The sequence below is a fragment of the Chelonia mydas genome, chromosome 14 (genome assembly GCF_015237465.2).
Source record: "Chelonia mydas isolate rCheMyd1 chromosome 14, rCheMyd1.pri.v2, whole genome shotgun sequence".
In the NCBI taxonomy this organism is placed as follows: Eukaryota; Metazoa; Chordata; order Testudines; family Cheloniidae; genus Chelonia; species Chelonia mydas.
Window position 1 is genome coordinate 32,786,033 of NC_051254.2, and position 25,836 is coordinate 32,811,868.

General features: G+C 47.8%; 2 protein-coding genes across 5 annotated transcripts in view; both read left to right on the forward strand.

Annotated features, from left to right (window-relative positions):
• Positions 1–616, forward strand: part of LOC102941080 (butyrophilin subfamily 3 member A2-like) — a 21,705-nt gene extending 21,089 nt beyond the window's left edge. Inside the window, exon 6 of the mRNA XM_043528512.1 lies at positions 390–616. Within this exon, the coding sequence (XP_043384447.1) occupies positions 390–616 (227 nt within the window). The remainder of the gene's footprint in view (positions 1–389) is intronic.
• LOC102945825 (zinc finger protein 436) overlaps positions 1–25,836 on the forward strand; it is a 1,196,575-nt gene that overhangs the window by 1,139,107 nt on the left and 31,632 nt on the right. For 2 of the 4 annotated variants that reach the window (XM_043528698.1, XM_043528696.1), the window contains exon 2: positions 25,273–25,364. In XM_043528698.1, coding sequence (XP_043384633.1) covers positions 25,281–25,364 — 84 coding nt within the window. In that variant the 5' untranslated portion in view covers positions 25,273–25,280. Of the gene's footprint in view, positions 1–23,501; positions 23,859–25,272; positions 25,365–25,836 lie in introns of those variants that run through there. The other 2 variants (XM_043528695.1, XM_037913514.2) reach the window with 2 other exon arrangements.

The following is a 25,836-nucleotide window of genomic DNA, read 5'->3' on the forward strand; positions in this document are numbered from 1 at the left end:
ATCCTCTCTGGAACCACCTCTCAGGTAGTTGAAAGCAGCTATCAAATCCCCCCTCATTCTTCTCTTCTGCAGACTAAACAATCCCAGTTCCCTCAGCCTCTCCTCATAAGTCATGTGTTCCAGACCCCTAATCATTTTTGTTGCCCTTCGCTGGACTCTCTCCAATTTATCCACATCCTTCTTGTAGTGTGGGGCCCAAAACTGGACACAGTACTCCAGATGAGGCCTCACCAATGTCGAATAGAGGGGAACGATCACGTCCCTCGATCTGCTCGCTATGCCCCTACTTATACATCCCAAAATGCCATTGGCCTTCTTGGCAACAAGCGCACACTGCTGACTCATATCCAGCTTCTCGTCCACTGTAACCCCTAGGTCCTTTTCCGCAGAAAACGAGGTCTGGGAATGCTTCTCGGTGAGGGACGCAGAAGGAAAACTCAGTGTACATTACAGGAGCTGCCCAGTTCCAATAAAAGGAAGCAGGCATTCACACAAGCCCCTGCTTCTTGAACTGCTCGCCAGCCTGGATCCGTGGCCACAGGCGGACACACAAGATCTACGAGGCTTCGGCTTCCCAGCTTCCTATGCTGTCTCCAGTAACTCTCCGCCTGCGTGAGTGTGTGGGTGCATGAGGGTATGAACGCGGGGAATGTGTGCATGCATGAATAAGCACCATCCCTTTTCTGTTTGATCCAATAGCAGCATTTAATAAAACCAATATAAGTGTAACCCTGGGTTGGTTTCCAGGGAAATTGAGGTAATATTAGTGGTGGAGAATGCAGGCAACCACTGATAGGGTACACTAGTGGAAAGGGGCAACACAGAGTAGAGAGCATGTGAGGCGCCTGCTCCCCCTTCCAGGTACACTGGAAGAAAGGGGTGACACAGAGTCGAGAGCATGTACGGGTAGCCTAGGAACCACGGTGCTCCCCCCTCCTGATTTTGGGCATGATGCCACTGATTAGAAAGGGAAAGCGCCCCCCCCCCCGAATCCACAATAGAGGGGAAGGTGGCAAAATTTCCCCTCCTCCTCCTCTGGGCCTGCTCCAAGGGTGTTGACTCCTGGGTCCCAGGGGCGGTTTCATCAGGGGTAGACGTAGAAAATACGTACCAGAAATACTGTGAGTTTTATCATCCAGATTCAAAGACTAAGGATTGGCCGGCAGCATGGTTGTTGTGGCAAACTTGTTGTGCTTGGCAAACTGCTAGAGCTGATTATAATTCTGAAACTGTGCAAGTGAAGCAGGAGTTGGCGAGTAAGAGCGGAAAGGGGTCTGTGGAAGGCACAAGCAGCAGGGGCAAGTTGTCAGCTGCTAGAAATCTCCGCTGTCAAAGTGACGGACAGAGCTGAACAGGCCGGGGAAGAGAGGGAACAATCTAAGGAGCTGGAGGTCCAGGTGGAGTGTTTGCAGGGGTTGGTGTTAGAGCAGGAGACCCATCTGGTTGGGAGAGCAGCAGGACCCCTGGGATCGGGGACAAAGGCGCTGCTCCAATATGACCCCAGAGACTGGGATGGGGAAATATGGTATAACCCCGACCAGGGATGGCCACCAGATGGGCCAGGAGCTGGGCCAGCCCCAGTGGCAGCTGTGCAATGGTTAACTTTCCAGCATGGCCCCCCAGCCCAGGGAGGCAGCCCCAGACCCGTAACTGGGGTAACTATGCAGGAAATAGCCTTGACCCCTGTAGAGATAACTTCTCTGGCTCAGGGGTTAGGGCCAGCCAAGTCGAGCACATTCTCGGAATGGGCGTGTCAGTTTCTGATGGCGATAGAGGATCAGAGGTTAAAGCCAGAGGAGGTTAGGAAGCTGTTGAGGACGGCATCCACCATACCGGGGTGCAATATGGGAATCACACTGCAGACGCAGGCAGCTGGACAGTGGCAGTCCCCGTTTGTGCTGGTTCGCAATTTGGCTCAAGGAGAGGCAATGCAGAAGGTCAGCCACCACCAGTATGCAGCAGGCTCCCCCACTCTGGGGAGGCCCCTGATGTCTTTGTGGAGAGAATGTTATTAGCGGGATTGTTAACTGGGCGGTGTCTGGCCCATGCCCAGGGGAGAGCGATCCCCAGGACCCTGTCCGAGATTGTGGTTCCAAAGGCCAAATTAAGGCTTAGTGCAGCAATGTTGCCCAAAGATGTTCAGATGGCTATGGGAGTGTGGAGGCAGGGAGAGCCCCTAGACATATCACACCTTAAGGAAGCGGCGTGTCAGGCCACCAGAGTGGTTGGTCAGACTGGAGCTGGGGCTCCTGCTCCTGTCGCTGCAGCAGCACCCCCAGCGCCTTGACACAGGCGCCCCCGATACATGCAGTTGTGGATGGCTCCGCATACAGTTGTGGATGGCCTTAAAGGACATGGGGAAACCCATGGACCCATGGGACGGGAAACCCACAGAGTCCCTACCACTCTGCTGTATTCAGCTGGGGTTGAAGCTCCCAGAGCCAGGGGGGTGATATTGGGGCCAAAAAAAGCAACCTCAGATTAGGGGGCCCCAACTCCCTGAGTCCACTGGGAGAGGAAAGCACCCAGGGATGGACTTTGGTGGGACGTCTCCAGGTGGATTCGGGAGGAAGGTTGAGGGTGCACCTTCGGGTGCAGGGGCCATATCAGAGCCCTGAAACATCTGAACAAGATTTTGTGGTGCTGGTGGACACCGGTGCAGCTGTCTCACTGCTTCCCCGCACCATGCCGGGAGTGCCAATCCAGGGAACCATTGAGATCCAGGGATTTGATGGCACCTTGGCACAGGGACAAGTGTTGGGATGATTGGTCACCCGGCTGGGGAATCTTACCCAAAGTTGATTCACATAATCAGGATAATAACAATTTATTCTTCCTGCCCCAATAACAGAGAAACTGGGCATCCCACAGCCGTCAAAGTGACCATTTGGGCAGCTATGGGCTCATGCTAGATAGGGGGAGTACCGAAGATGGCCCTGGATTTATAGCCCCACAACTACATAACCAATTTTGGGCATAGATTGCTTGCGGGAGGGAGGAATAGTGGTTGATTGTGCTAACAAGGTTTGTGGAGGACCCCAAGAAAGACTGGACCCCTGAAGTAGGGAAGGGAGATACCGGATTGCTGACGGTAGTATGTTGGGAGTGGCTGGCAGTGACCGGAGATAGCAAGGAGGAATGGAGGAAGCGTTTTCCCCAGGCATGGGCGGCCCACAAGCTGGACTGTGGTAAATGGACTGGGGAACCAGTGAAATAGAAGGACCAACGGTCCCCCCCGCCAAAAACAATATCCTATCCCCACTGCGGCATGCTGGGCTGTAGCAGAGATAGTTAGAGAGCTGGAAAGGCAGGAGTAGTGAAAAGAACGACTTCCCCCTTTAACTCCCCCATATGGCCTGTGAGGAAAGCTGATGGTGTCTCATGGAGACTGACTGTCGACTATCGGAGAGTCAATGCAATGACCCCCCAGTGGGCACCAGTAGTCACAGACATGACCCAGGTGTTGCAAGACATACCAAGAGAAGCTAAAAGATTTTCTGTATTGGATTTGTCTAACTGTTTCTTTGCCATCCCGCTCGAGCAAGGATCGCAGGACTGATTAGCATTCCACGTGGACGGGGAACAGTATTGCCTTTACCCGTGTACCCCAGGGATTTCACAGCACCCCCGCTATTGCGCAGAAAGTAGTGACCCAAATGTAGAGCATCTTCCCTCCAGAGGATAAGGGGTGGGTGGTCTTCTATGTGGACGATATCCTGATAACGGGAATGGACAATGCAGATGCCCGAGGGAGGGCTGAACGATTCCTGGAGTTGATTCAACAGCATGGTATGAAGGCGTCCCTGGAAAAGGCACAATTAATACAACCACAGGTGCAATACCTGGGCGTTACCCTATCAGAAATGGGAAGGTCTATTAGTGAACAAAGATTGTCAGCATTGCAGAATCTACCAGCCCCCCAAGATTTGAGAGGTCTATGGGCCATATTAGGGGGTTTTAATTTTGCAAGAGCCCACATATGGGACTATGCGTGTATCACCAAACCCCTTTATAGCCTATTGAGGAAGGAGGCCCAGTTCCAATGAGGCCCAGAGCAGGAAGCAGCTTTCAGTGAGCTGAAGCAATCTTTCTTGCAAGCAGTGACGTTGCGACCCGTACGGGTTGGAGAGTCCGTATATGTGAGGGTCGCCACCAGTCCTGAGGAGTTGGCTGTGGTGTTGTTACAAGCGGACACATTGCAGAAAACAGTCCTGAGAACATTCTATTCAAGCCTTTTAACACCAGTGGAGCAAAAGGGAATGTCTAACAGTAATACGGACGCTGGAACTGGGGCGGTGGTGTGTGGGAGATAATCAAGTTATTATTCAGAGTACCCACACCCCCTTAAAATATATATTGTGAGGAAAACCCACCAAGTAGGAGTAAGTAACCCAAGGATGGCTCAGTGGACCCTGGCCTTGGTAAATCGACAGGTCCAATACCAAAATAGCCCAGGTGCTGGGCAACTACCAGGGGTCTTGCTTCAGACCAAAGGGGCAAAACATGAGATGCCCTGTGCCAGAGACCAAGTCAGTGCCGGTGGGTTGGGTAACTTCAATAGAGCAAGCACAGAGCCTAACAGCACCGGCCAACATTTATTTTTCAGATGGAGCAGCTTGGGTACAAGAGCAAAGAAACCACATACAAAGGGCAGTAATAAATTTGGAAGATAAGTTAGTAGTGCGAGTCTGGCCCCCAGGGTCAGCACAGCTGGCTGAATTAAAGGCACTGGTGGAATGTTTAACACTTTGGGAGTCGTCTAGGACCCTCGGTGGCCTTTTCAGATTCTCAGTATGTGTTAGGAGGGTTGACTAAATGGATGCCACAATGGGCCAGTAGTGACTGGAGAAGTGCTGACGGGAAGGAGTTGGTCCATCATAAGGACTGGAGGGAGCTGCATCAGTGGGTCACCACTAATCCTAATCAATTGTTAGTAGGATATGTTAAAGGTCATCAAAGTGCAGACTTGTCAGTGGAAGCCCTTTTTAACAACAAAGTGGATGGTTTAGCAAGGACCCCTGTGGTGGCCGTGGTCACCATGCATGGGGCCCTGCATTGGCAGTTGAAGCAAGATGGACATCCGGAGGACCACCCCATAGTAGTACCGGCACGGTGGGATCGACAGGAAATTATATGCTGGTCCCATGCACTTGCCCATGAAGGCATGGAAGGGACTCTGCAATGAGCTGGAGACATAACCCGCTGGCCAGGACAGCGACAGGACGTGACCAACTGGGTACAGAATTGTCTTATGTGTGCTGCTTTTAACCCACGCCCACCAGGGGAAGCTGATGATCAGCTGCCTTTAGGTCATCAGCGAGAGCCAGGAGGTCCGTGGGCTCACCCACAGGTAGATTTTATTGAAGGGTTACTACCCGGGGAAGGAGGATGTACCTCGCTTTTGGTGACAGTAGACGCATTTTCGGGATGGGTAGAAGCGTTCCCCGTGAAAACCCATCGCGCCGAGAAAACAGCTACGGTTCTGTTTAAGGAGATCATTTGTAGATACGGATCTCCAGAGGTGATTGATTCAGTCAGGGGACCTCAGTTTGTGTCGGCAGTCTGGAAGGCATTGTTTGATGCTTTGGGAATACAGCGGAAGCTGCATATTCCTAGGCACCCTCAGAGCTCTGGGCAGGTGGAGCGTATGAATCGTACCATCAAAGCAGCTTTGTCTAAAGTTTTGTCAGAGAAGGGCGGGTGGAGGGGGGAGCCTGGACTAAACATTTGCCTTTAGTGTTAGCTGTAATAAGGAGTAGATCCAGCACAGTAGTTCAGTGATGCCTTTCCAAATTAATGTTTGGACGACCAATGCGTCTTATGCGATCACATAATCAGTCCCCTCCCCCTCCGACCCCACCAGTCCGGAACTGATCCAATGGTATAAACTTCTACGGGAGGAACTTTCTCAGGCTGTTCAACTTATACAGCAAACAATGGGACAGGCCCAGGGAAAAACGGACAAGGGGCGACAGAAGCCACCCGCCTGGCAGGTGGGTGCTCAGGTAATGTATATGAAATGGAACACTCAGCCCCTCCAGGCAAGGTGGGAGCAGCAGTTTACTATTTGTAATAAGAGAAGTGACACAGTGTTCCAGATTGCCCGAGGCCCCCATGGGAAGTGGGTCCATCAGGGACAGCTCAAGCCTGTAGGGGGAACCACCCCGACCCCACGTTCCTCTCTACGATAGCCTACGGTTTACAATGTTTAAGTCTTTTTCACAGCTTCTGTTTTTCAGAGCACCAGAGAGAGCTGGTACCAGCTGAAGAACAATTGAAACATACCATGGTGCATCATCGCAACAAACTTCTACATTGTCTTATGTTCTGTGTTTCATGTTTTATGCCTCACGTTTGTCTTGGAGCGCTTGTCTCATTGCGAGCATTACGGTGTCTGGCATTTGGGGAAAGGGGGGATATCACATTAGGCAGGGAACAGCAACAAACCACACTCACAGTCCTTTGTAACTCTAACCGGACCCCTCCCTTTCCTGCCAAATTGTCAGTCACACACCTGTCCCCATGGTGGCCACCTCCGTCCAAAAGCCTGCGATACATCAAGATTCTAACTACCTCTTTGCTGATTGTTTATCTCCCCACTGAATGCTCTGATTTTCATCTCAATGTAGTACATGAGAATGGCTCTTTGACACTCATTGTTACATCCTCTGGTCAATATTTTGATATGTATTTTTGTTACTGTGGACATGCTACGTGTAATGAAAATCCGGAATTGCTCCAGCAATCAAAGCACTGGCATGGATGAGCAGAGGCACGCCATCCCCCTTTTGGATGGTCAGCACAATTTGGGTGACCAAGGGGCGGGAAATGTTATGTAAAGCCTCTGCTCAATCCAGGAGAATGTGATTGTAAAATCTGTAACTTTTCAGTCATGGCTTGTATGATCATTAAGTTCTGTAACCTTTTGCAAACTTTGTAACTTTAGTTATTGTTAACATAGCCTTTTAAGTTTTGCAACTTTTGCAAGCTTTGTAACCTTTTCAATTACCACTTGTATAAACCTCCAAGCGTTGCAATATTCCATCACGCCATCAGGGAGAGTGTGAAGAAGGGAGTGTCTGTGCGCCTGGGTGGAGAGGAACTGACAGGAGAAAAGAGCCCGGAGACAGCAGCCGGTTGTGTCTGATGTAATCTGCCCTGAGAAGGCGATCACAGAGTGCTATAAAGAAAAGAAGAACCTGGTATGCATGAAAGGAACGAGGTCTGGGAACGCTTCTCAGTGACGGACACAGAAGGAAAACTCAGTGTACATTACAGGAGCCGCCCAGTTCCAATAAAAGGAAGCAGGCACGCACACAAGCCCCTGCTTCTTGACCTGCTCGCCGGCCCGGATCCATGACCGCAGGCAGACACACAAGATCTACGAGGCTTCAGCTTCCCAGCTTCCTATGCTGTCTCCAGGAACTCTCCGCCTGCGTGAGTGTGTGGGTGGGTGCATGAGGGTATGAATGCGGTGAATGTGTGCGTGCATGAATAAGCGCCATCCTTTTTCTGTTTGATCCAATAGTGGCATTTAATAAAACCAATATAAGTGTAACCCTGGGTTGGTTTCTAGGGAAACCTCAGGTAATAACTTGTAATAACAGTAATAACTTGTGCTGGCCCTACCGAAGGGGTGGCAGGGTTAGCAGAGCTTGAGATGGAGTCAAATTGAGAGGACAGAGAGGCTGCGGTACGCATGATAGGTCGGTATTTCTTAACCCTTTCTGAGTTAAAGGCAGTTTTGCTGATGCATCAGGAGGAGGGAGAGTCAGTTACGGCTTATTGTGCTGGACTGTTGTCGGCAGGCTCTCTAGCATATATCAAGGCAGGGCAGGTAACAAATTTGTTATATAATGGTTTAAGGAAACCTATTAAGGTGTTTATAGAATCTCAAAAGGAGTTGGATCAGGCTAAATTAATTAAGATGGCCCGAGAAGCAAAAAAGGTAGTAAGCAGAAGACGTGGCTCCTCCCAGAAGGCAGTCAGCGAGGTTTCTTACAGCAACCGAGCAACCTACAAGGGTCCTAATCACACCGGTATGGGACGTGAAGTGGGACGAACCAACAGAGGATGCGGAGGGTCCAGTGGATGATCAGTGTGAGCACAGATATGGGCTTTACTCCAGGAGAAAGGAGCGGATGTGGTTCGTTTACATGGACAGACGTCAGAGGTTTTGTTAAATGCTGTGAGTGATTTGGCAGGCAACAAGTCACAGCCTATGCCACAACCTGTTGAGATTGTGGGAACAGGCCTGGGAGATCTGGTAGGCCCCTATGGCTTGTTGTCCCAGGAATTGGCTCAGATGGACGTGGCAGCTTCCCGTCAGAGTAGCTCCACATCTCAGCAGGGTTGCCTTGCCCTTAGCAACCCCTGCCCCCAAGATTGAATGTTAGTGGCTAAATTGCAGCCCCACATAACTGGTAGACCTTACGGGGAAGTGGGGCAGGTGGGGGTGAAAGGAAACATACAATGGTTGCTAGCATTAATTGATACAGGAGCAGAGGCAACTCTGATTAAATTGGTGCAGGAGGGTGTGGAAAAAGGACAAATTATTCCTTTATTTGGCTTTCAAGACAAAGGAGTAAAAGGAATTTTATTTAAAAAATTTTGTCATGGGTGACAGGATGCAGTAAGTTTTGGACAGACACAGTGGTCTGGAACAGCATGACTGAAAATGCTGTCTTAGGTGCAGATGTGGTACAGCAGAAAAAATGGATAATTGATCTGGCAGAAAGTCGGCTGTGGAAAAGGGAGACAGGGATTGTAAGTAAGCAGGTCATTCCAGGAGCATTAAGGAAAGAAGCTTGTAAAGCCATAGCAGCTGTGGTGCTACCAGATAATAAATGGACCTGGGAGTTCCCTATGGTGTGGGCAAAATAAATAAATAAATAATCCGAATGTGGGGGCATACAAGCAGCAGTGAAAATAGTACGAAAATTTGTAAAACTAGCTCCTCAATATACCTACCCTGCAGAAGCTGTTCTGCATGGAAAACAATTGCTGCAGGATTTAAAAAATAAAAAAAAAAAAAGTGGTGGTGAAGTGCCAAAGTCCGAACAATTCTCCGATCTAGCCTGTGGGGAAAGCGGACAGAAGATGGCGCCTCACGATTAGTTATAGGAAAATCAATGCGGCTACAGTCCCGATGGCACCAATAGTCGCTAATCTTCTAGCTGTATTGGCTGGAATAGCTTCACCTGCTAAATGGGTCTCTGTATTGGATATTGCTAGCTGTGTCCTTGCTATTCCATTAACCCCTGAGAGTCCGTCTCGATTTGCTTTTACGTTCCAGAACAAGCAGTTCACATTTCAACGTGTCCCCATGGGTTACCATGGTGCTCCAGCTAGAGCACATGCACATGTGACCAGGACGTGGGATCAACTCCCTGACTGGAACGAGCCGTGGGTTACTTCTTGTGTGAATAACATACTGACAACAGCTGTTTCCCAGGAGGAGTGTAAACATCGAACTAAGCTGGTCCTGGGAATAGTGAAAAAAACAGGCTTAAAATTATCATGGGACAAGGCACAGCAAAAAGTTAAATACTTAGGGACTATCTTGGGACAGGAGGATCGTACTATCAGTAAACTAAAAGTGAAAATCTTACGCACCCTCCCTAAGCCAGTGGATGGGCATTCAGTTAGAGTATTGTTAGGAGCTATGGAATTTGGTCAGGATTTTATACCAAATTTTGCTGAAATTTGTAGACCCCTGTGGTGCCCAGTTTAAAAAATTGCCAGGGGGACTGGGGCCCAGAACACGATGAGGCATGCGGAAAGGTAAAAGAAGCAGTTACAATTGCACCAGCATTAGCAGAGCCAGATCCAACTAAATCTTTTTACTTAATGGTATCACACAGCTTGGGAGCTAGAGGTGCAGTACTACTGCAGGAGACGTGTGGAAAGCAATGCCCTGTCGCTTATGGAAGCTGCAAATTAACACCCCATGAGTCCACATTTTCTCCATGTGAACTGGTGTCATAGAATATCAGGGTTGGAAGGGACCTCAGGAGGTCATCTAGTCCAACCCCCTGCTCAAAGCAGGGCCAATCCCCAACTAAATCATCCCAGCCAGGGCTTTATCAAGCCTGGCCTTAAAAATATCTAAGGAAGGAGATTCCACCACCTCCCTAGGTAAAGCATTCCAGTGTTTCACCACCCTCCTAGTGAAAAAGGTTTTCTTAATATCCAACCTAAACCTCCCCCACTGCAACTTGAGACCATTACTCATTGTTCTGTCATCAGCTACCACCGAGAACAGTCTAGATCCATCCTCTTCGGAACCCCCTTTCAGGTAGTTGAAAGCAGCTATCAAATCCCCCCTCACTCTTCTCTTCCGTAGACTAAACAATCCCAGTTCCCTCAGCCTCCCCTCATAACTCATGTGTTCCAGTCCCCTAATCATTTTTGTTGCCCTCCGCTGGACTCTTTCCAATTTTTCCACATCCTTCTTGTAGCGTGGGGCCCAAAACTGGACACAGTACTCCAGATGAGGCCTCACCAATGTTGAATAGAGGGGAACGATCACGTCCCTCGATCTGCTGGCAATGCCTCTACGTATACATCCCAAAATGCCATTGGCCTTCTTGGAAACAACGGCACACTGTTGATTCCTATCCAGCTTCTCGTCCACTGTAACCCCTAGGTCCTTTTCTGCAGAACTGCTGCCGAGCCATTCGGTCCCTAGTCTGTAGCGGTGCATGGGATCCTTCCGTCCTAAGTGCAGGACTCTGCACTTGTCCTTGTTGAACCTCATCAGATTTCTTTTGGCCCAATCCTCTAATTTGTCTAGGTCCCTCTGTATCCTATCCCTACCCTCCAGTGTATCTACCTCTCCTCCCAGTTTAGTGTCATCTGCAAACTTGCTGAGGGTGCAATCCACACCATCCTCCAGATCATTTATGAAGATATTGAACAAAATCGGCTCCAGGACTGACCCTTGGGGCACTCCACTTGATACCGGCTTCCAACTAGACATGGAGCCATTGATCACTACCCGTTGAGCCTGACAATCTAGCCAGCTTTCTATCCACCTTATAGTCCATTCATCCAGCCCATACTTCTTTAACTTGCTGGCAAGTTTAACTTGTGGGAGACCGTGTCAAAAGCTTTGCTAAAGTCAAGGAACAACACGTCCACCGCTTTCCCCTCATCCACTGAGCCAGTTATCTCATCATAGAAGGCAATTAGATTAGTGTCATAAATCTGAAGGGAAGGGTAACCCCCTTTCTGTATACAGTGCTATAAAATCCCTCCTGGCCAGAGGCAAAACGCTTTCACCTGTAAAGGGTTAAGAGGCTAAGGTAACCTCACTGGCACCTGACCCAAAATGACCAATGAGGGGACAAGATACTTTCAAATCTGGAGGGGGTGGGAGGGAAGGCTTTTGCCTGTCTGTGTGATACCTTTGCCGGGAACAGATCAAGGATGGAAGCCCTACAACTCCTGTAAAGTTAGTAAGTAATCTAGCTAGAAAATGTGTTAAGTTTTCGTTTTGGCTTGTAAATTCGCTGTGCTGGAGGAAATGTGTATTCCTGTTTTTGTGTCTTTTTGTAACTTAAGGTTTTGCTGAGAGGGATTCTCTAGGTTTTGAATCTGACTGCCTGACAGATTATCTTCCATTCTAATCTTACAGAGTGTTTCTTTTATCTTTGTTTTGTTCTTCTAATAAAGTTCTGCTTTTTAAGAATCTGATTGGGTTTTTAGGGATCTAAAAAATCCAAGGCTGGTTTGTGCTCATCTTGTTTATTCTCAAGCCTCCCCAGGAAAGGGGGTGTAAGGGCTTGGGGGAAGATGTCTCCAAGTGGGCTCTTCCCGGATTCCTTGATAAATCGCTTGGTGGTGGCAGCGTACCAGGTTTTAACCTAAGCTGGTTCCCAAGGCAAGAAAGGAATCTGTGCCTTGGGGAAGTTTTAACCTAAGCTTGTAAAAATAAGCTTAAGGGGGTCTTTCATGCGGGTCCCCACATCTGTACCCTAGAGTTCAGAGTGGGGAAGGAACCTTGACAACTGGAATGCTTGGCTATTATATGGGCCTTACAGAAATGGGAATACATAACAGGACACGCTCCTATTATTGTAACCACAGCTCACCCCTGTAAAGCTGATTCTGCAAGAAAAGACTAATAATAAAGTAAGTGATCATCATTTGGCTAAGTGGGCCCTGATTCTACAGAACCGCAGGCTTGTGGGAAATAAAGTAAAGGAACCTCCACTACTTCCATATGCTCTAATAATTGAAGGAAAACAACATGAATGTCCTATACCCATACAGACATAGTACAAGTGGCCTGTGCAAGAAGCTGGGGATCTATTACAGGCAATATTGGATCACAAGTGGGTATGTGTAAAGGTTCAGACTCACCCCTGTGGCACCTCCTGCTGGTCGCTGGGAATTAGGTTTTTTTCAGCGTGGAACACCCTTTGCAGGCCAGTGATCCACCTCACTGCCGGCCCCCATGTCCCTCCCAGGACCCAGTGCCCATTTCTCTGGGGTGCTGCCTCCCTGGCAGTACCCCCACACTCTCAGACTCTGGGTCTCCCCACCCAGGGGAACCGCCACCCTCTAACCCCACCTCACCTCAGTCTGGGCTACTGCCAGTCCCCACTTAGCCCCTTATATCAGGGCCAGACTACAGTGTATATGCCACTCATCACAGGCAAGGGGGTTTTGGACCTGCTGCCTCTGCCTACCCATGGGCTGCCCCTCTGCAACCCTGCACCTATTCAGCCTCTAGTCCGGCCTGCAGCCTGAGGCTTTCCAGGCCAGAGCTCCCAGCTCCAATCTAGCTGTCCTGCTCAGCACCTTGTAGCCAGGCCCTTCTCCTTCTACCAGCAAAGGGGAAACTGACTGGGCTCCTGGCTCACAGCCTCTTATAGGGGCCAGCTGGGCCTGATTGAGCTGGCCACAGCTGCGGCTGCTCCCTTAATCGGGCTGGGCTTTTCCCCACAGCACCAGCCCTCTCCCAGGGCTGGCCTCAGCCCTGACAGGGCCGGAGCGGGTAACCACCCTGCTACAGTATGGTTTATAAATGGATCTAGTTATTACAAGGAAAGTCAACTTGTTGGTGCAGCAGCAGCTGTTCGTTTCCAGAACAAGAACTGGGGATCCCATGTGAACAAATGTCAGCCCAGGAATGCAAAGTGGCAGCAGTCAAGCTAGCATTCGAAGCAACTCCCTTGGACTGTGACGTGGTCATATGCGCTCACTCTCAATGGACTGTGCAAGGAGTAAGCACCTGGGCACCCATATGGGAACAGCAGGAAGGTAAAGAAGTTGCATACTGGGATTACTGGAAAACTATTATTGACAGTATTTGGAAAAGGGTTGGTTCCACAGAAATCAAGCATGTTAAGGCTCATGCTAAACAACTTACTCTGGAAGGATACTACAATGCGAAAGTGGATGAAATGGCTAAGGAAGCAGCAGCTACAACATCTCCTGTGGTTCACAGTAACATCGAAGTGGTAACTCAATGTCATATGAAAAAAGACGCAAATCCAAAAAAACTGCAAACAAACACTGATACAGCTGATCAAAGTCTTCTGAAACAACACAAAGCATTCATACAGTATTGTGACAAAGTGGGAATGTTCTTAATGTTTTCTCTGAATACTGTGTGGGTGCCTCAGTTTCCCCTATGCAGTTCACAGAATCACAGAATATCAGAGTTGGAAGGGACCTCAGGAGGTCATCTAGTCCTACCCCCTGCTCAAAGCATGACCAATCTCCAATTTTTGCCCCAGATCCGTAAATAGCCCCCTCAAGGATTGAACTCTCAACCTTGGGTTTAGCAGGCCAGTGTTCAAACCACTGAGCTATCCCTCAGTTCTTAAGTATCTAGGTGGTGGGATAAGGGTGTGTGATTGTTGCAGAGCCTTGGAGGGTCAGTGTGATGTTGTCTGCACAGAGAATGGCAGACACCCTGTCTCCTGGTGACTGATGGCCTGGGCCCCTCCCTTAGAAGGTGCCAACTGAAGGTATTGGAGAACAAAGAGATCAGGTGGCCTCCTGGCCTGGAAAAGAGACAAAGGCCAGAGGAGGGGCTGGAGAGTTTCAGTCTGGAGCTGGATGGGGAAATGGAGGGAGGCCCAGATGGGGCTCTGGCCTCCCTGCCCCCCAAGATGGACCTGACTGAGGGGTCCTGTTCTCTGTACCTATAAGCTCTGTTTTAGACCATGTTCCTGTCATCTAATAAACCTTCTGTTTTACTGGCTGGCTGAGAGTCACGTCTGACTGCAGAATTGGGGTGCAGGGCCCTCTAGCTTCCCCAGGAGCCCTGCCTATGCGGACTCGCTGGGGGAAGTGCACGGTGTGAAAAGGGGATGCTGAATGCTCCGAGGTCAGCCCCAGGAAGGTCGAAGCTGTGTAAGCTTCTTACCCTGGAGACAGTCTGCTCACAGAGAGGAGGCTCCCGCAGAGTCCTGACTGGCTTCATGTGGAGTAGTTCCAGAGCATCACCCAGTGACTCCGTGACACTATGAAGAACAAAAATGAAAACAAGTGAGACAAAGAATAACAGAAGTAGAAGGAAAATGAAAAACAATAAACAAAATGTCATCATAGCAAAACAAGGAGACAAAAAGATGGGTACCTCCAGAACAACATAAAAAAAATTCCATTTGTACATGAACAAGGACATTTTGGGGCTAAAAAACATAACACAAGTAAAAGATGTCATGTGGTGGCCAGAAATGAACATGCATATTAACAAATTTTGTCAACAATGCTTGGTGCATGCCCAAGTTAACCCTAAAAGCTGGGGGGGAAATACTAAAACACCAACCTAACACTAAGGGCCTGTGGCAAAAATTACAAATGAATTACATTGGACCTTTTTTTAAAAAAAAAAAACCTCCTACCAAAACAAAAAACAAACAAACAAAAAACCCTTTTGCTTGGTGGTCATAGATCATTTTTCAGGATGGGTAAAAGTAATCCCCACAACAAATAACACAGCTCAAACTACAGCTCTGGCTTTATGGACCCAAATGCTAAGCAAATGGGGTATACCCTTGGTCATAAATAGTAACCAAGGACCTCACTTCATGAATCATAGAATCATAGAATAACAGAGTTGGAGGGGAACTCTGGAGGCTATCTAGTCCAACCCCCTGCCCAGAGCAGGACCAATCCCAACTAAATCATCCCAGCCAGGGCTTTGTCAAGCCTGACCTTAAAAACTTCTAAGGAAGGGGATTCCACCACCTCCCTAGGTAACGCATTCCAGTGTTTCACCACCCTCCTAGTGAAAAAGGTTTTCTTAATATCCAACCTAAACCTCCCCCACTGCAACTTGAGACCATTACTCCTTGTCCTGTCATCTGCTATCACTGAGAACAGTCTAGATCCATCCTCTTTGGATCCACCTTTCAGGTAGTTAAAAGCAGCTATCAAATCCCCCCTCATTCTTCTCTTCCGCAGACTAAACAATCCCAGTTCCCTCAGCCTCCCCTCATAACTCATGTGTTCCAGTCCCCTAATCATTTTTGTTGCCCTTCGCTGGACTCTCTCCAATTTATCCACATCCTTCTTGTAGTGTGGGGCCCAAAACTGGACACAGTACTCCAGATGAGGCCTCACCAATGTTGAATAGAGGGGAACGATCACGTCCCTCGATCTGCTGGCAATGCCCCTACGTATACACCCCAAAATGCCATTGGCCTTCTTGGCAACAAGGGCACATTCTGTTGACTCATATCCAGCTTCTCGTCCACTGTCACCCCTAGGTCCTTTTCTGCAGAACTGCTGCCTAGCCATTCGGTCCCTAGTCTGTAGTCGTGCCTTGGGTTTTTCCGTCCTAAGTGCAGGACTCTGCACTTGTCCTTGTTGAACCTCATCAGATTTCTTTTGGCCTAATCCTCCAATTTGTCTAGGTCCCTCTGTATCCTAACCCTACCCTCTAGCGTATCTACCACTCCTCCCAGTTTCGTGTCATCTGCAAACTTGCTGAGGGTGCAATCCACACCATCCTCCAGATCATTAATGAAGGTATTGAACAAAACCGGCCCCAGGACCGACCCTTGGGGCACTCCGCTAGATACCGGCTGCCAACTAGACATGGAGCCATTGATCACTACCCTTTGAGCCCGACAATCTAGCCAACTTTCTACCCACCTTGTAGTGCATCCATCCAGCCCATACTTCTTTAACTTGCTGACAAGAATACTGTGGGAGACCGTGTCAAAAGCTTTGCTAAAGTCGAGGAATAACACGTCCACTGCTTTCCCTTCATCCACAGAACCAGTTATCTCATCATAGAAGGCAATTAGATTAGTCAGGCATGACTTTCCCTTGGTGAATCCATGCTGACTGTTCCTGATCACTTTCCTCTCGTCTAAGTGCTTCAGAATTGATTCCTTGAGGACATGCTCCATGATTTTTCCGGGGACTGAGGTGAGGCTCACTGGCCTGTAGTTCCCAGGATCCTCCTTCTTCCCTTTTTTAAAGATGGGCACTACATTAGCCTTTTTCCAATCTTCCGGGACTTCCCCCGATCGCCATGAGTTTTCAAAGATAATGGCCAATGGCTCTGCAATCATATCCGCCAATTCCTTTAGCACTCTCGGATACAACGCATCCGGCCCAATGGACTTGTGCACGTCCAGTTTTTCTAAATAGTCCCGAACCACTTCTTCCTTCACAGGGGGCTGGCCACCTCCTCCCCATGCTGAGCTGCCCAGTGCAGTAGTCTGGGAGCTGACCTTGTTCGTGAAGACAGAGGCAAAAAAAGCATTGAGTACATTAGCTTTTTCCACATCCTCTGTCACTAGGTTGCCTCCCTCTTTCAGTAAGGGGCCCACACTTTCCTTGACTTTCTTCTTATTGCCAACATACCTGAAGAAACCCTTCTTGTTACTCTTGACATCCCTCGCTAGCTGCAACTCCAGGTGTGATTTAGCCTTCCTGATTCCATTCCTACATGCCCGGGCAATATTTATATACTCATCCCTGGTCATTTGTCCCATCTTCCACTTCTTGTAAGCCTCTTTTTTGTGTTTAAGATCAGCAAGGATTTCACTGTTAAGCCAAGCTGGTCGCCTGCCATATTTACTATTCTTTCTACACATCAGGATGGTTTGTCCCTGTAACCTCAATAAGGATTCTTTAAAATACAGCCAGCTCTCCTGGACTCCTTTCCCCCTCATGTTATTCTCCCAGGGGATCTTGCCCATCAGTTCCCTGAGGGAGTCAAAGTCTGCTTTTCTGAAGTCCGTATTCTGCTGCTCTCCTTTCTTCCCTGTGTCAGGATCCTGAACTGGACCATCTCATGGTCACTGCCTCCCAGGTTCCCATCCACTTTTGCTTCCCCTACTAATTCTTCCCGGTTTGTGAGCAGCAGGTCAAGAAGAGCTCCGCCCCTAGTTGGTTCCTCCCGCACTTGCACCAGGAAATTGTCCCCTACAGTTTCCAAAAACTTCCATGGAAGCAGTGGTAAAAGCATTATTATTAATAATAGGTTTCAGAGTAACAGCCGTGTTAGTCTGTATTCGCAAAAAGAAAAGGAGGACTTGTGGCACCTTAGAGACTAACCAATTTATTTGAGCATGAGCTTTCGTGAGCTACAGCTCACTTCATCGGATGCATACTGTGGAAATCGCAGAAGACATTATATACACAGACACCATGAAACAATACCTCCTCCCACCCCACTCTCCTGCTGGTAATAGCTTATCTAAAGTGATCATCAAGTTGGGCCATTTCCCAACTTGATGATCACTTTAGAATAAGCTATTACCAGCAGGAGAGTGGGGTGGGAGGAGGTATTGTTTCATGGTGTCTGTGTATATAATGTCTTCTGCGATTTCCACAGTATGCATCCGATGAAGTGAGCTGTAGCTCACGAAAGCTCATGCTCAAATAAATTGGTTAGTCTCTAAGGTGCCACAAGTCCTCCTTTTCTTTTTATTATTAATAATGATAATCAAACAAAAATGGCATATGGTCTACCACCCACCAAGTGCAGGAAAATTAAAAAAAAAAAAAACACAGCCTTGACCAAGCAAATTCAAACACAAGGCTGAAATTGGAAAACTGCTTTACCTGCAATCCTGATGACCAGAAAAACCTTGGAACAAGCTGAAAATAAGTACTCACCTTTTAAGTTAATGACAGGTCGAGCTATGAGAACTCCTAAATTCCTACTCCCATCTGAAAAATGGGTGCAGAAGGAAGTTTGAATAGCAGATTTAGTACAAACATTTTTTAAAAATGGGCACAAAAAAATCAGCAAAGACAAAGGGAAGAACAAAAAGAACCATCTGGGTACCAATGGAAAATAGAAGACAAAGCAATTCTCAAAAAATTGGGAAGTAAAAAAACCCCTAAAACCCACATGAAAGGGACCATTCCCTGTAAAATATGTGGCCAGTCCTATAGTGGTTCTGATGGCTACTCCAAATGGGAATGTATGAAAACATTCTGATCAAGTCAAACTGTATCCATCAAAAAAGTAAGTATAATCATTCATGAATATATAAGGTAAATATAAAATAGTATATAGTCATAAAATATAAGGCTCAGTTAAAGGCCTATGTTTTGTTTGTTTATTTGTTTTCACAAACTAATCCATGAAAGCAAAAAATATACCGGGGAACCTGTTTCATTTGGTCATCTATGGGCTCGTCTGCCATGTGGCTACTGAATCACCATCCATCTGTCCCATGGGAGAGGCAACCAGAGATTGTAAAATCAAGCAATTCCCACAGCAATGGGGGCTTATACCAAGGATACGCACGGATTTTCTCCTCCGAATTGGGGCTACTAGTCTTGAATGGGTAAGGGAGCAAGAAATAGGACTAAGTCTTTAGTCACCCCTTGTGGAAAGGTAATTAAAGCAAAAAAAAAAAAAAAAAAGTGTGACTTGGAACAGGAATGTCACAAAACTATGAAGTAAAGGCCCTGTATGGTGAACCTACCCCCGACCAGGAAAAGTTCTTGTAAAAAATGGTCTCCAACTTATTTGAAAATGCCTGAAAAAATTTGAAGCAGTATTTGTAAAACCAGGGAAGTATCTGTATAAAAGAATAAAATGGGGATTCCAATATGAGCATCCATTCACCTTACTTCCACCTTTTATAGAACGCAGACCTATCACAGCACCTCCGCCAACTGAAAAAGCAGGAGCAAAAATTCGAAAACAGTCCCTAAGTGCGGAAAATAACATAAATTTAGGCACAGTTCCAACTGGCATGAACCTTACTATAAATAACGGTTCAGAGCCGTCCTCTGTAGTTTTGTCCAAACGTTATGTTTCAACAACGCTTATCTCCCCAGAATTAAAAAAAAAGAAGCTGAAAAAAAATAAGAACACAAAACTTTTTATCCAAGCAGCCGACTCCTCGGTTCACAGACTGAAAAAAGGGGTCAAACCTGGTTAAAGGCCGTGATGAGGAAAAAAACTAAATGTGGAAAATGGAAAAGTTTGGCACTGTATGGTAACAAAATCTGTTAATCCCTTTGGGGCCAAAAAAACAACTTAAGGAATATGAACCTTTCATGTAACAAATAGAGCATGTGTTTATTAGGAAACACATGGAGCCTCTCTACCCTAAGGGAAAAAATAAAAAAAACTTTAAAACAACTAATGCAGTCAGCACACACTGAAAAACAAGGAAAACCAGTGAATCAAAAGATGGGATATTCTGTAATGAAATTAAGTAAATTGTAGGAAAAAAGTGTTTTAAATATTGTTAAGCAATAAGGAATATTCACTCAGGATTATCCTGGAAAAAAGTTTGTATAAAAGACCAGGAAATCTTAAAAGAACAATAAAAAAAATCTTAAAACAGAGCCAAAAAGAAACTTGGCCCCAGACTTTTAACTGGGCATTGAGTTACTACTCTTATATTAATCAATCATTCCAAGATACCTGAAAGGTGCAAGTGCATACATGTCCCATATGCCAGTGCACTCTCATCCTTTCCGATATAGCCAATGGAAAGGCACAAGAAGTGCATCCGGTAATATATGCCAACGCCTGGAAAAATAAAACAAAATACTATAAAATAGTACCAGAAGAAAATGAATTATGGTAAATACCTGAATTAAAGTAAAAGCAAATACTGGAAGCCCAATGGAAATGGGGTACCTTGGTTAAAAAAAAATGGACATTTAAAATAAAAAGAAGGTAATCTCACCATAAACTTACAGTAAAAAAATGGTTGGTGGAAATTATATAAAATAAACCAAAATATATGTTGGCATAAAAAAAAAGGGTAATGTAATAATAAACAACAAAACCTGGTTTATGGACCAAGAAATGTGGTGTACTCATGAAAATATAACTTATTTCCAGTACGAACAATATCAATGGCACCCCCAAATGGCTAAAAACTTTATGACTCACCCTAAATTAACATCGCCAAGTTTAAAAAATATCAAGTAAATAATACAGATTGGAATATAAAAATACAAACTAATCAAGGCACACTGGACCAAATAGAACGGTCAACTAAACTAATAATATCTGTAAAAGATATGCTTGCTCAAAAGTATAAAATTGTTTAAAAAGCAGTATAAAAAATAAAATCTCAAATGTGTGCTTGGTACAATGTTGTATGTCAAGTAACAACATGAAATAAAGTTAATTGGGTAATGTTATTTTGAATTTCTGAAACTGCTGTATTATTCCTTATATGTTTCTGTTGTAAATATCAGATGTTAAGCAATATAAAAAAACCCAAGGTTTGCAAAAAACTTATAAAATTAAGTTGTTAAATTATGCAACTAATAATCATAAAATAATGCTTTAAGTTTTATAAAAACAAAAAAACCCACAGATAATCTAATAGTTAGTGTACAAATTGCAGGTATGGCGTGGCAATACTGAATGAATGGTGTGAGCATAACTTGACATGATTTAAACATGGCTGAAGAGCTGCAGAGGATCCTGGGAACAGGGTCCCTTTAAGCAGAAGCAGATTTGATAAAGGACTGGCAAAGCCTGCGTGTGTGATCGATATTGTCATATTGAACCTACTGGTCGGCAAATATGGGCCCATGCAAAAGTAAATATCACATGTATAAAGTTCCAGCATGGAGCACAGGTCGACCTGGTTGTAGTGACCTTGCAGCAAGGACACCACGCAGAGAGCCAGAGTGAATGATTGATGAGTGAGTAAACGTGGAGTGGAGTGGTGTGGAGTGATTTTCATTGGGTACCTCCCCAGCCCCTTCTAAAATACTAATTAAATAAAATTAATAACCACATGCCCACTGGGCATGCTTTTAAGACATGTGACTCCTTTGAGGAAAAAGGGTATAAGAATCAAGCAAAGTAAATTACTGTTGGTTGAGATTCCTTAATTGACGCTTAAAGAAGCAATGCTGCCAGACAGAGTAGCCAAAACTCTGCTTCGTGGGCTCGAGTAGGACTGTGAACCAGAGGTGTCTCAAGACAGCCAAGGCTTTGCCTCGAGGGAATCCGAGACAGACCAGAGGGCTGAGAAGAACAGACCTGGAGAGAAGAAGCCATCCATAAAGTTGGTAACCACCTTCTCTGTTTGCCAAGCAGGAACTGCATCAGGCTAGCACAGGGCCTGCTTGTGTATGTTTGTAAAAGAGAGACTTGTTAAGAGGAATTTATAGCTCTTAATGTATTGCTCTTAATGTCTAACATAGAAGTTATGTGCTTAATGTAACCCTTTACCGCTTGTGTAATTCCTTCTCAAGAAACCATTGTGCATTGAAAATAATTGCTGTGGAACTTTTTCACTGGTATGACAGTGATGTGCTCCACTGGGCACCAGTAAAGATCCAATTCAGGGATAGTAGCCCCCTGTTGTCAACACTGAGCACCCCCAGCCTCTTCCCCAGCAGCTCTTGTCACAGCAGCACCCCCGGACACGAACATGATGATTCAAATGGGATGGTTTGCAGGATCAGGCCCTCATCGGCTCTCTCATATATTATTGCTCCACATTTCATACAGGAGGAGGTGGGATTCAGGAAGGGGGTCTGAGCAAGGGAGGGGAGACTCCATCATTGGAGCCCAGGTGGGGAAGGGGCTGAGATCCAGGCAGCTGAAGCTGGTCTGTGTGTCAGGAACTGCTTCCCATCAGAATTTGCTACCAATCGCAAAATCCTGCATTCACTTGGCGCCTAAATTTTTGCAGGTTTCAGAGTAACAGCCGTGTTAGTCTGTATTCGCAAAAAGAAGAGTACTTGTGGCACCTTAGAGACTAACCAATTTATTTGAGCATAAGATTTCGTGAGCTACATGCATCCGATGAAGTGAGCTGTAGCTCACAAAAGCTTATGCTCAAATAAATTGGTTAAATTTTTGCAGTAGCAGTCCCCTAAGTGCCTGTGTTTCTGCCTCTAGACGTGCACTGCTGCCCCCCGCTAGGCACCCACACATCTATCTCCTGCCTGATCCCTAGCACGACCCTGAATCTAGGGAAAATAGGTGCTCCTCCGTTTATCTTGCCTTCAGGGCCCAATTCAGCAGGTCTGCTCAGAAGCTACAGCATTGCACTGGGAGCTTAGGTTTAGTTACTTGTCCACGAGGACCCCTAAATCTTTTCCAGGGACACTGCTTTCCAGGATACAGCCCCCCATTCTGTAGATAGGGCCTACATTCTTTAGGACAAATTTTCAAAAGTGTTTAGGCATCTCAAGATGCAAATAGGTGCCTGTAGGATTTCCAACATACCTAAGCAGGTTAGACAAACACCTGTCAGGGGGGGTCTCTACTGAATCTGCCACAGCACAGGGAGATGACCTTGATGGCTTCTTGAGGTCCCTTCCAGCCGTACATGGCTATGATTTCCATGAGGTCATGTGATAAAGAATAAACTTGTGCTAGAGGAAAAATAAAAAGAACAAATTGTGAAATAACAATTGTAAATTACAAAATCCTGGTAAGAACAAAGGAAATGTTCTGCTAGGAACACTGTAAGTGATTGCTTAAATACCAGCATCAATTACTATTTTCTGTGAGGATTTATTATTAGAACCTTTCACTAAGCAGCGCAGTGACATCCATCTGCACAGTGTTAACCAAGGCATGCTAAGGAAAACAGGAGTAACCAAAACACTGCTTTTAAAAAGCATTAAAAATAAATAAATAAACTGAAGTGAAATTGGATTTACAGTGGTTTACTGGAAACAGAGTAACTTTCAGGCATCGGAACAGGAGATAAGACCCCCATAAAGTGCCAATGAATTATTTTGTGTAACAAAGACATATCTGGTCATGTGCTGTAACACCACAGCCCTGGAGTGGGGTTGCTGAGATGGGCCAGCAAGGAACACAAACCTCTCTGCCACCCATGTGCTATTTTGGCAACCACTGCCCAGGGCTCACCCCACTGTGGTCACTTTTATCCCCTCTGCCCCTCGCTGTCCCAGGGTTTCCCCTTCTGCCCCTGTCTGGCAGCGCATCTCCCCCATCCTAACCCCGGTTTCTGCCCCTTCTCCCTGACTCTGTCTACCTGCCCCCCTCATCCCCCTGCCTCCGCCAGCTGCTCCACCCGCTCCTGGACACGTTTCGATCCCGCCCCATAAACAGGGGGCCCCCTGCCGCGGGGAGGAGCTTGTGATGGCGAGTGAGGGCAGCGGCTTCAGCAGATGTTCCCGAGCGTGTTCAGACCGCTCCAGCCTGCTCCGCGACCGCTCGGCGCTGTGGGGAAACTCCTCTCCTCCGCCCCTTCCCTCCCGGGGGCTGCGCTTCCTGGGTCAGCGGCTGCTGCCGCCGCCGCCTCCCTGGTGATCGGGGAGCCTGGGCCGAGCGGCTGCTGCTCCCCCGTGGGGTCTGTCCGAGCCCCCTCTGGGCCCAGCCGGGGGCACTTTCTGCGAGGGCTGGAACCAGCCCCGGGCTCTGCCGACACCAGCCCCTGAGCCGGAGCCTGCAGGTGCGGGGAGAGACCCGGGGGAAGGGCTGGGGCCGGGCAGGAAAGTGACTCCGCACCAAGGGCCCCTCCTCGCCCCAGCTCTGCTCCCGGGGGTCTGCGAGTCCCAGGCCGGCTGCTGCCCTCACTCCCTGGCACCCCGAAGCTCCCGTTAGCAGGAGCCGATCCAGCCCGGAGAGTGACTGGCCCCAGCACAGTGACCAAGTCTCCTGGGCAGAGGGGGAAGGAGGTGGGGAAAAACAGGCTGGAAGGGGCAGCAGGAGCTTATTGCGGAGGGAGGTTCCCGGCTCCCAGCCCTGCGCAGCCCCGTTCCCTGCAGCGCCCCGGGGACAGACTGACTTTCCTGGGAACAAGGTCAGGAGCAGGGAGAGGAAAACCAGTTGCTGCTCCGCCTGGTCCCTGCGCTGCTGAGGGAATGTGCCGCCCTCCGGGACAGAGTCAGGCGGGGTCCCCCAAACGGGCTCCTTTGAGTCTGCTCTTTTCTAAGGCCAGGAAATTCCTACACTAGGAAATTAGGTCAGTATAACTTCCTCACTCGGGGGTGTGAAAATCCACACCCCAAGAAAAGTAACACAGTTAAACCGACCTAATCCCCAGTGTAGACCAGGGGTGGCCAACCTGTGGCTCCGGAGCCACATGCGGCTCTTCAGAAGTTGATATGCGGCTCCTTGTACAGGCACCGACTCCAGGGCTGGAGCTACAGGTGCCAACTTTCCAATGTGCCGGGGGGGGGGTGCTCACTGCTCAACCCCTGGCTCTGCCACAGGCCCTGCCCCCACTCCACCCCTTCCTACACCCTCCCTTGAACCTGCCATGCCCTCGCTCCCACCCCACCCCCCAGAGCCTCCTGCATGCCACAAAACAGCTGATCGGGAGGGCGGGGGAGGTGCTGATCAGCGGGGCTGCCGGTGGGTGGGAGGCATTGGGAGTGGGGCAGGCAGAGCTTATGGGAGGCTGCTGACGTATTACTGTGGCTCTCTGGCAATGCACACTGGTAAATTCTGGCTCCTTCTCAGGCTCAGGTTGGTCACCCCTCGTGTAGACAGTGCTAGATTGACAGGAGAATTCTCCCATGGACATAGCTACTGCCTTCTGGGAGGTGGAGCACCTACCTCGACAGGAGAAGCCTTCCTGTTGGCATAGGTAGCATCTTTACTGAAGATGCAACTGTGTTGCGGCAGCATTGTAAGTGTAGACCTGCCCTAAGGTTTGGTTCAGAGACTTTTAAAAATGTCTCAGTGGGTTTAGTCCTGGTGGGAGGGGCTGGGTCTGCGCTGCAATAAAGTGACCAAGTGTTTTTCCAGCCTGGCAGAATCGAGAGTCTGGCTTCAGGTAAAGAGCCCTGGGGGAAACTGGGGTGTAAAATAGACTAAAACATTTTCTGATGCCTGCCCAATGGCCCTTCTCGCACTGACAGGAGGCAGAATGACATCCACATCTTGCTCCAGATCCTCTCATCCTCCCAAGGGATGGGGAAGAGACATGGCTGCTTCAGTGGTGCTGGCTCAGGTAAGTGTTTGGCAGGAAGCTGCTGGGGAGGGTGGGGTTGGTCTGGACGTGGGGGAGAGACAGGAAATACAGGAGGAAAGCTGAATGGGGAATGAAAAACCTCTGTTGTGTCCTTTGTTCTCTACACAACAAAACCAATATGGAGAAGCCACAGGGGCACAGCTAGGTCCTAAATAACCATGTTTAGTAACTATACACAGACATGCAAGGCCTAGCCACGTATTTACACGACTGCTTAGATTAGTCCTTGGCAGCTTCTAAACCACAGAACATAGTGAGCCACCAGACAGCTCACAAACTGCTTGAAGGGATGTAAAGGGGTTTTTTGGATTGCTTGGTCCTTAAGGGCAGCTAATCATCAACGGGAGCCCTTCCCGTGTGTCCCTCTGCTTCGGCCTAGTAGGTTTCAGCTGCCTGGGTTCTCAGCTACTAGCTGGTAGTGCCCCCACCTGACTGTTTAAGGGAGCCAGGA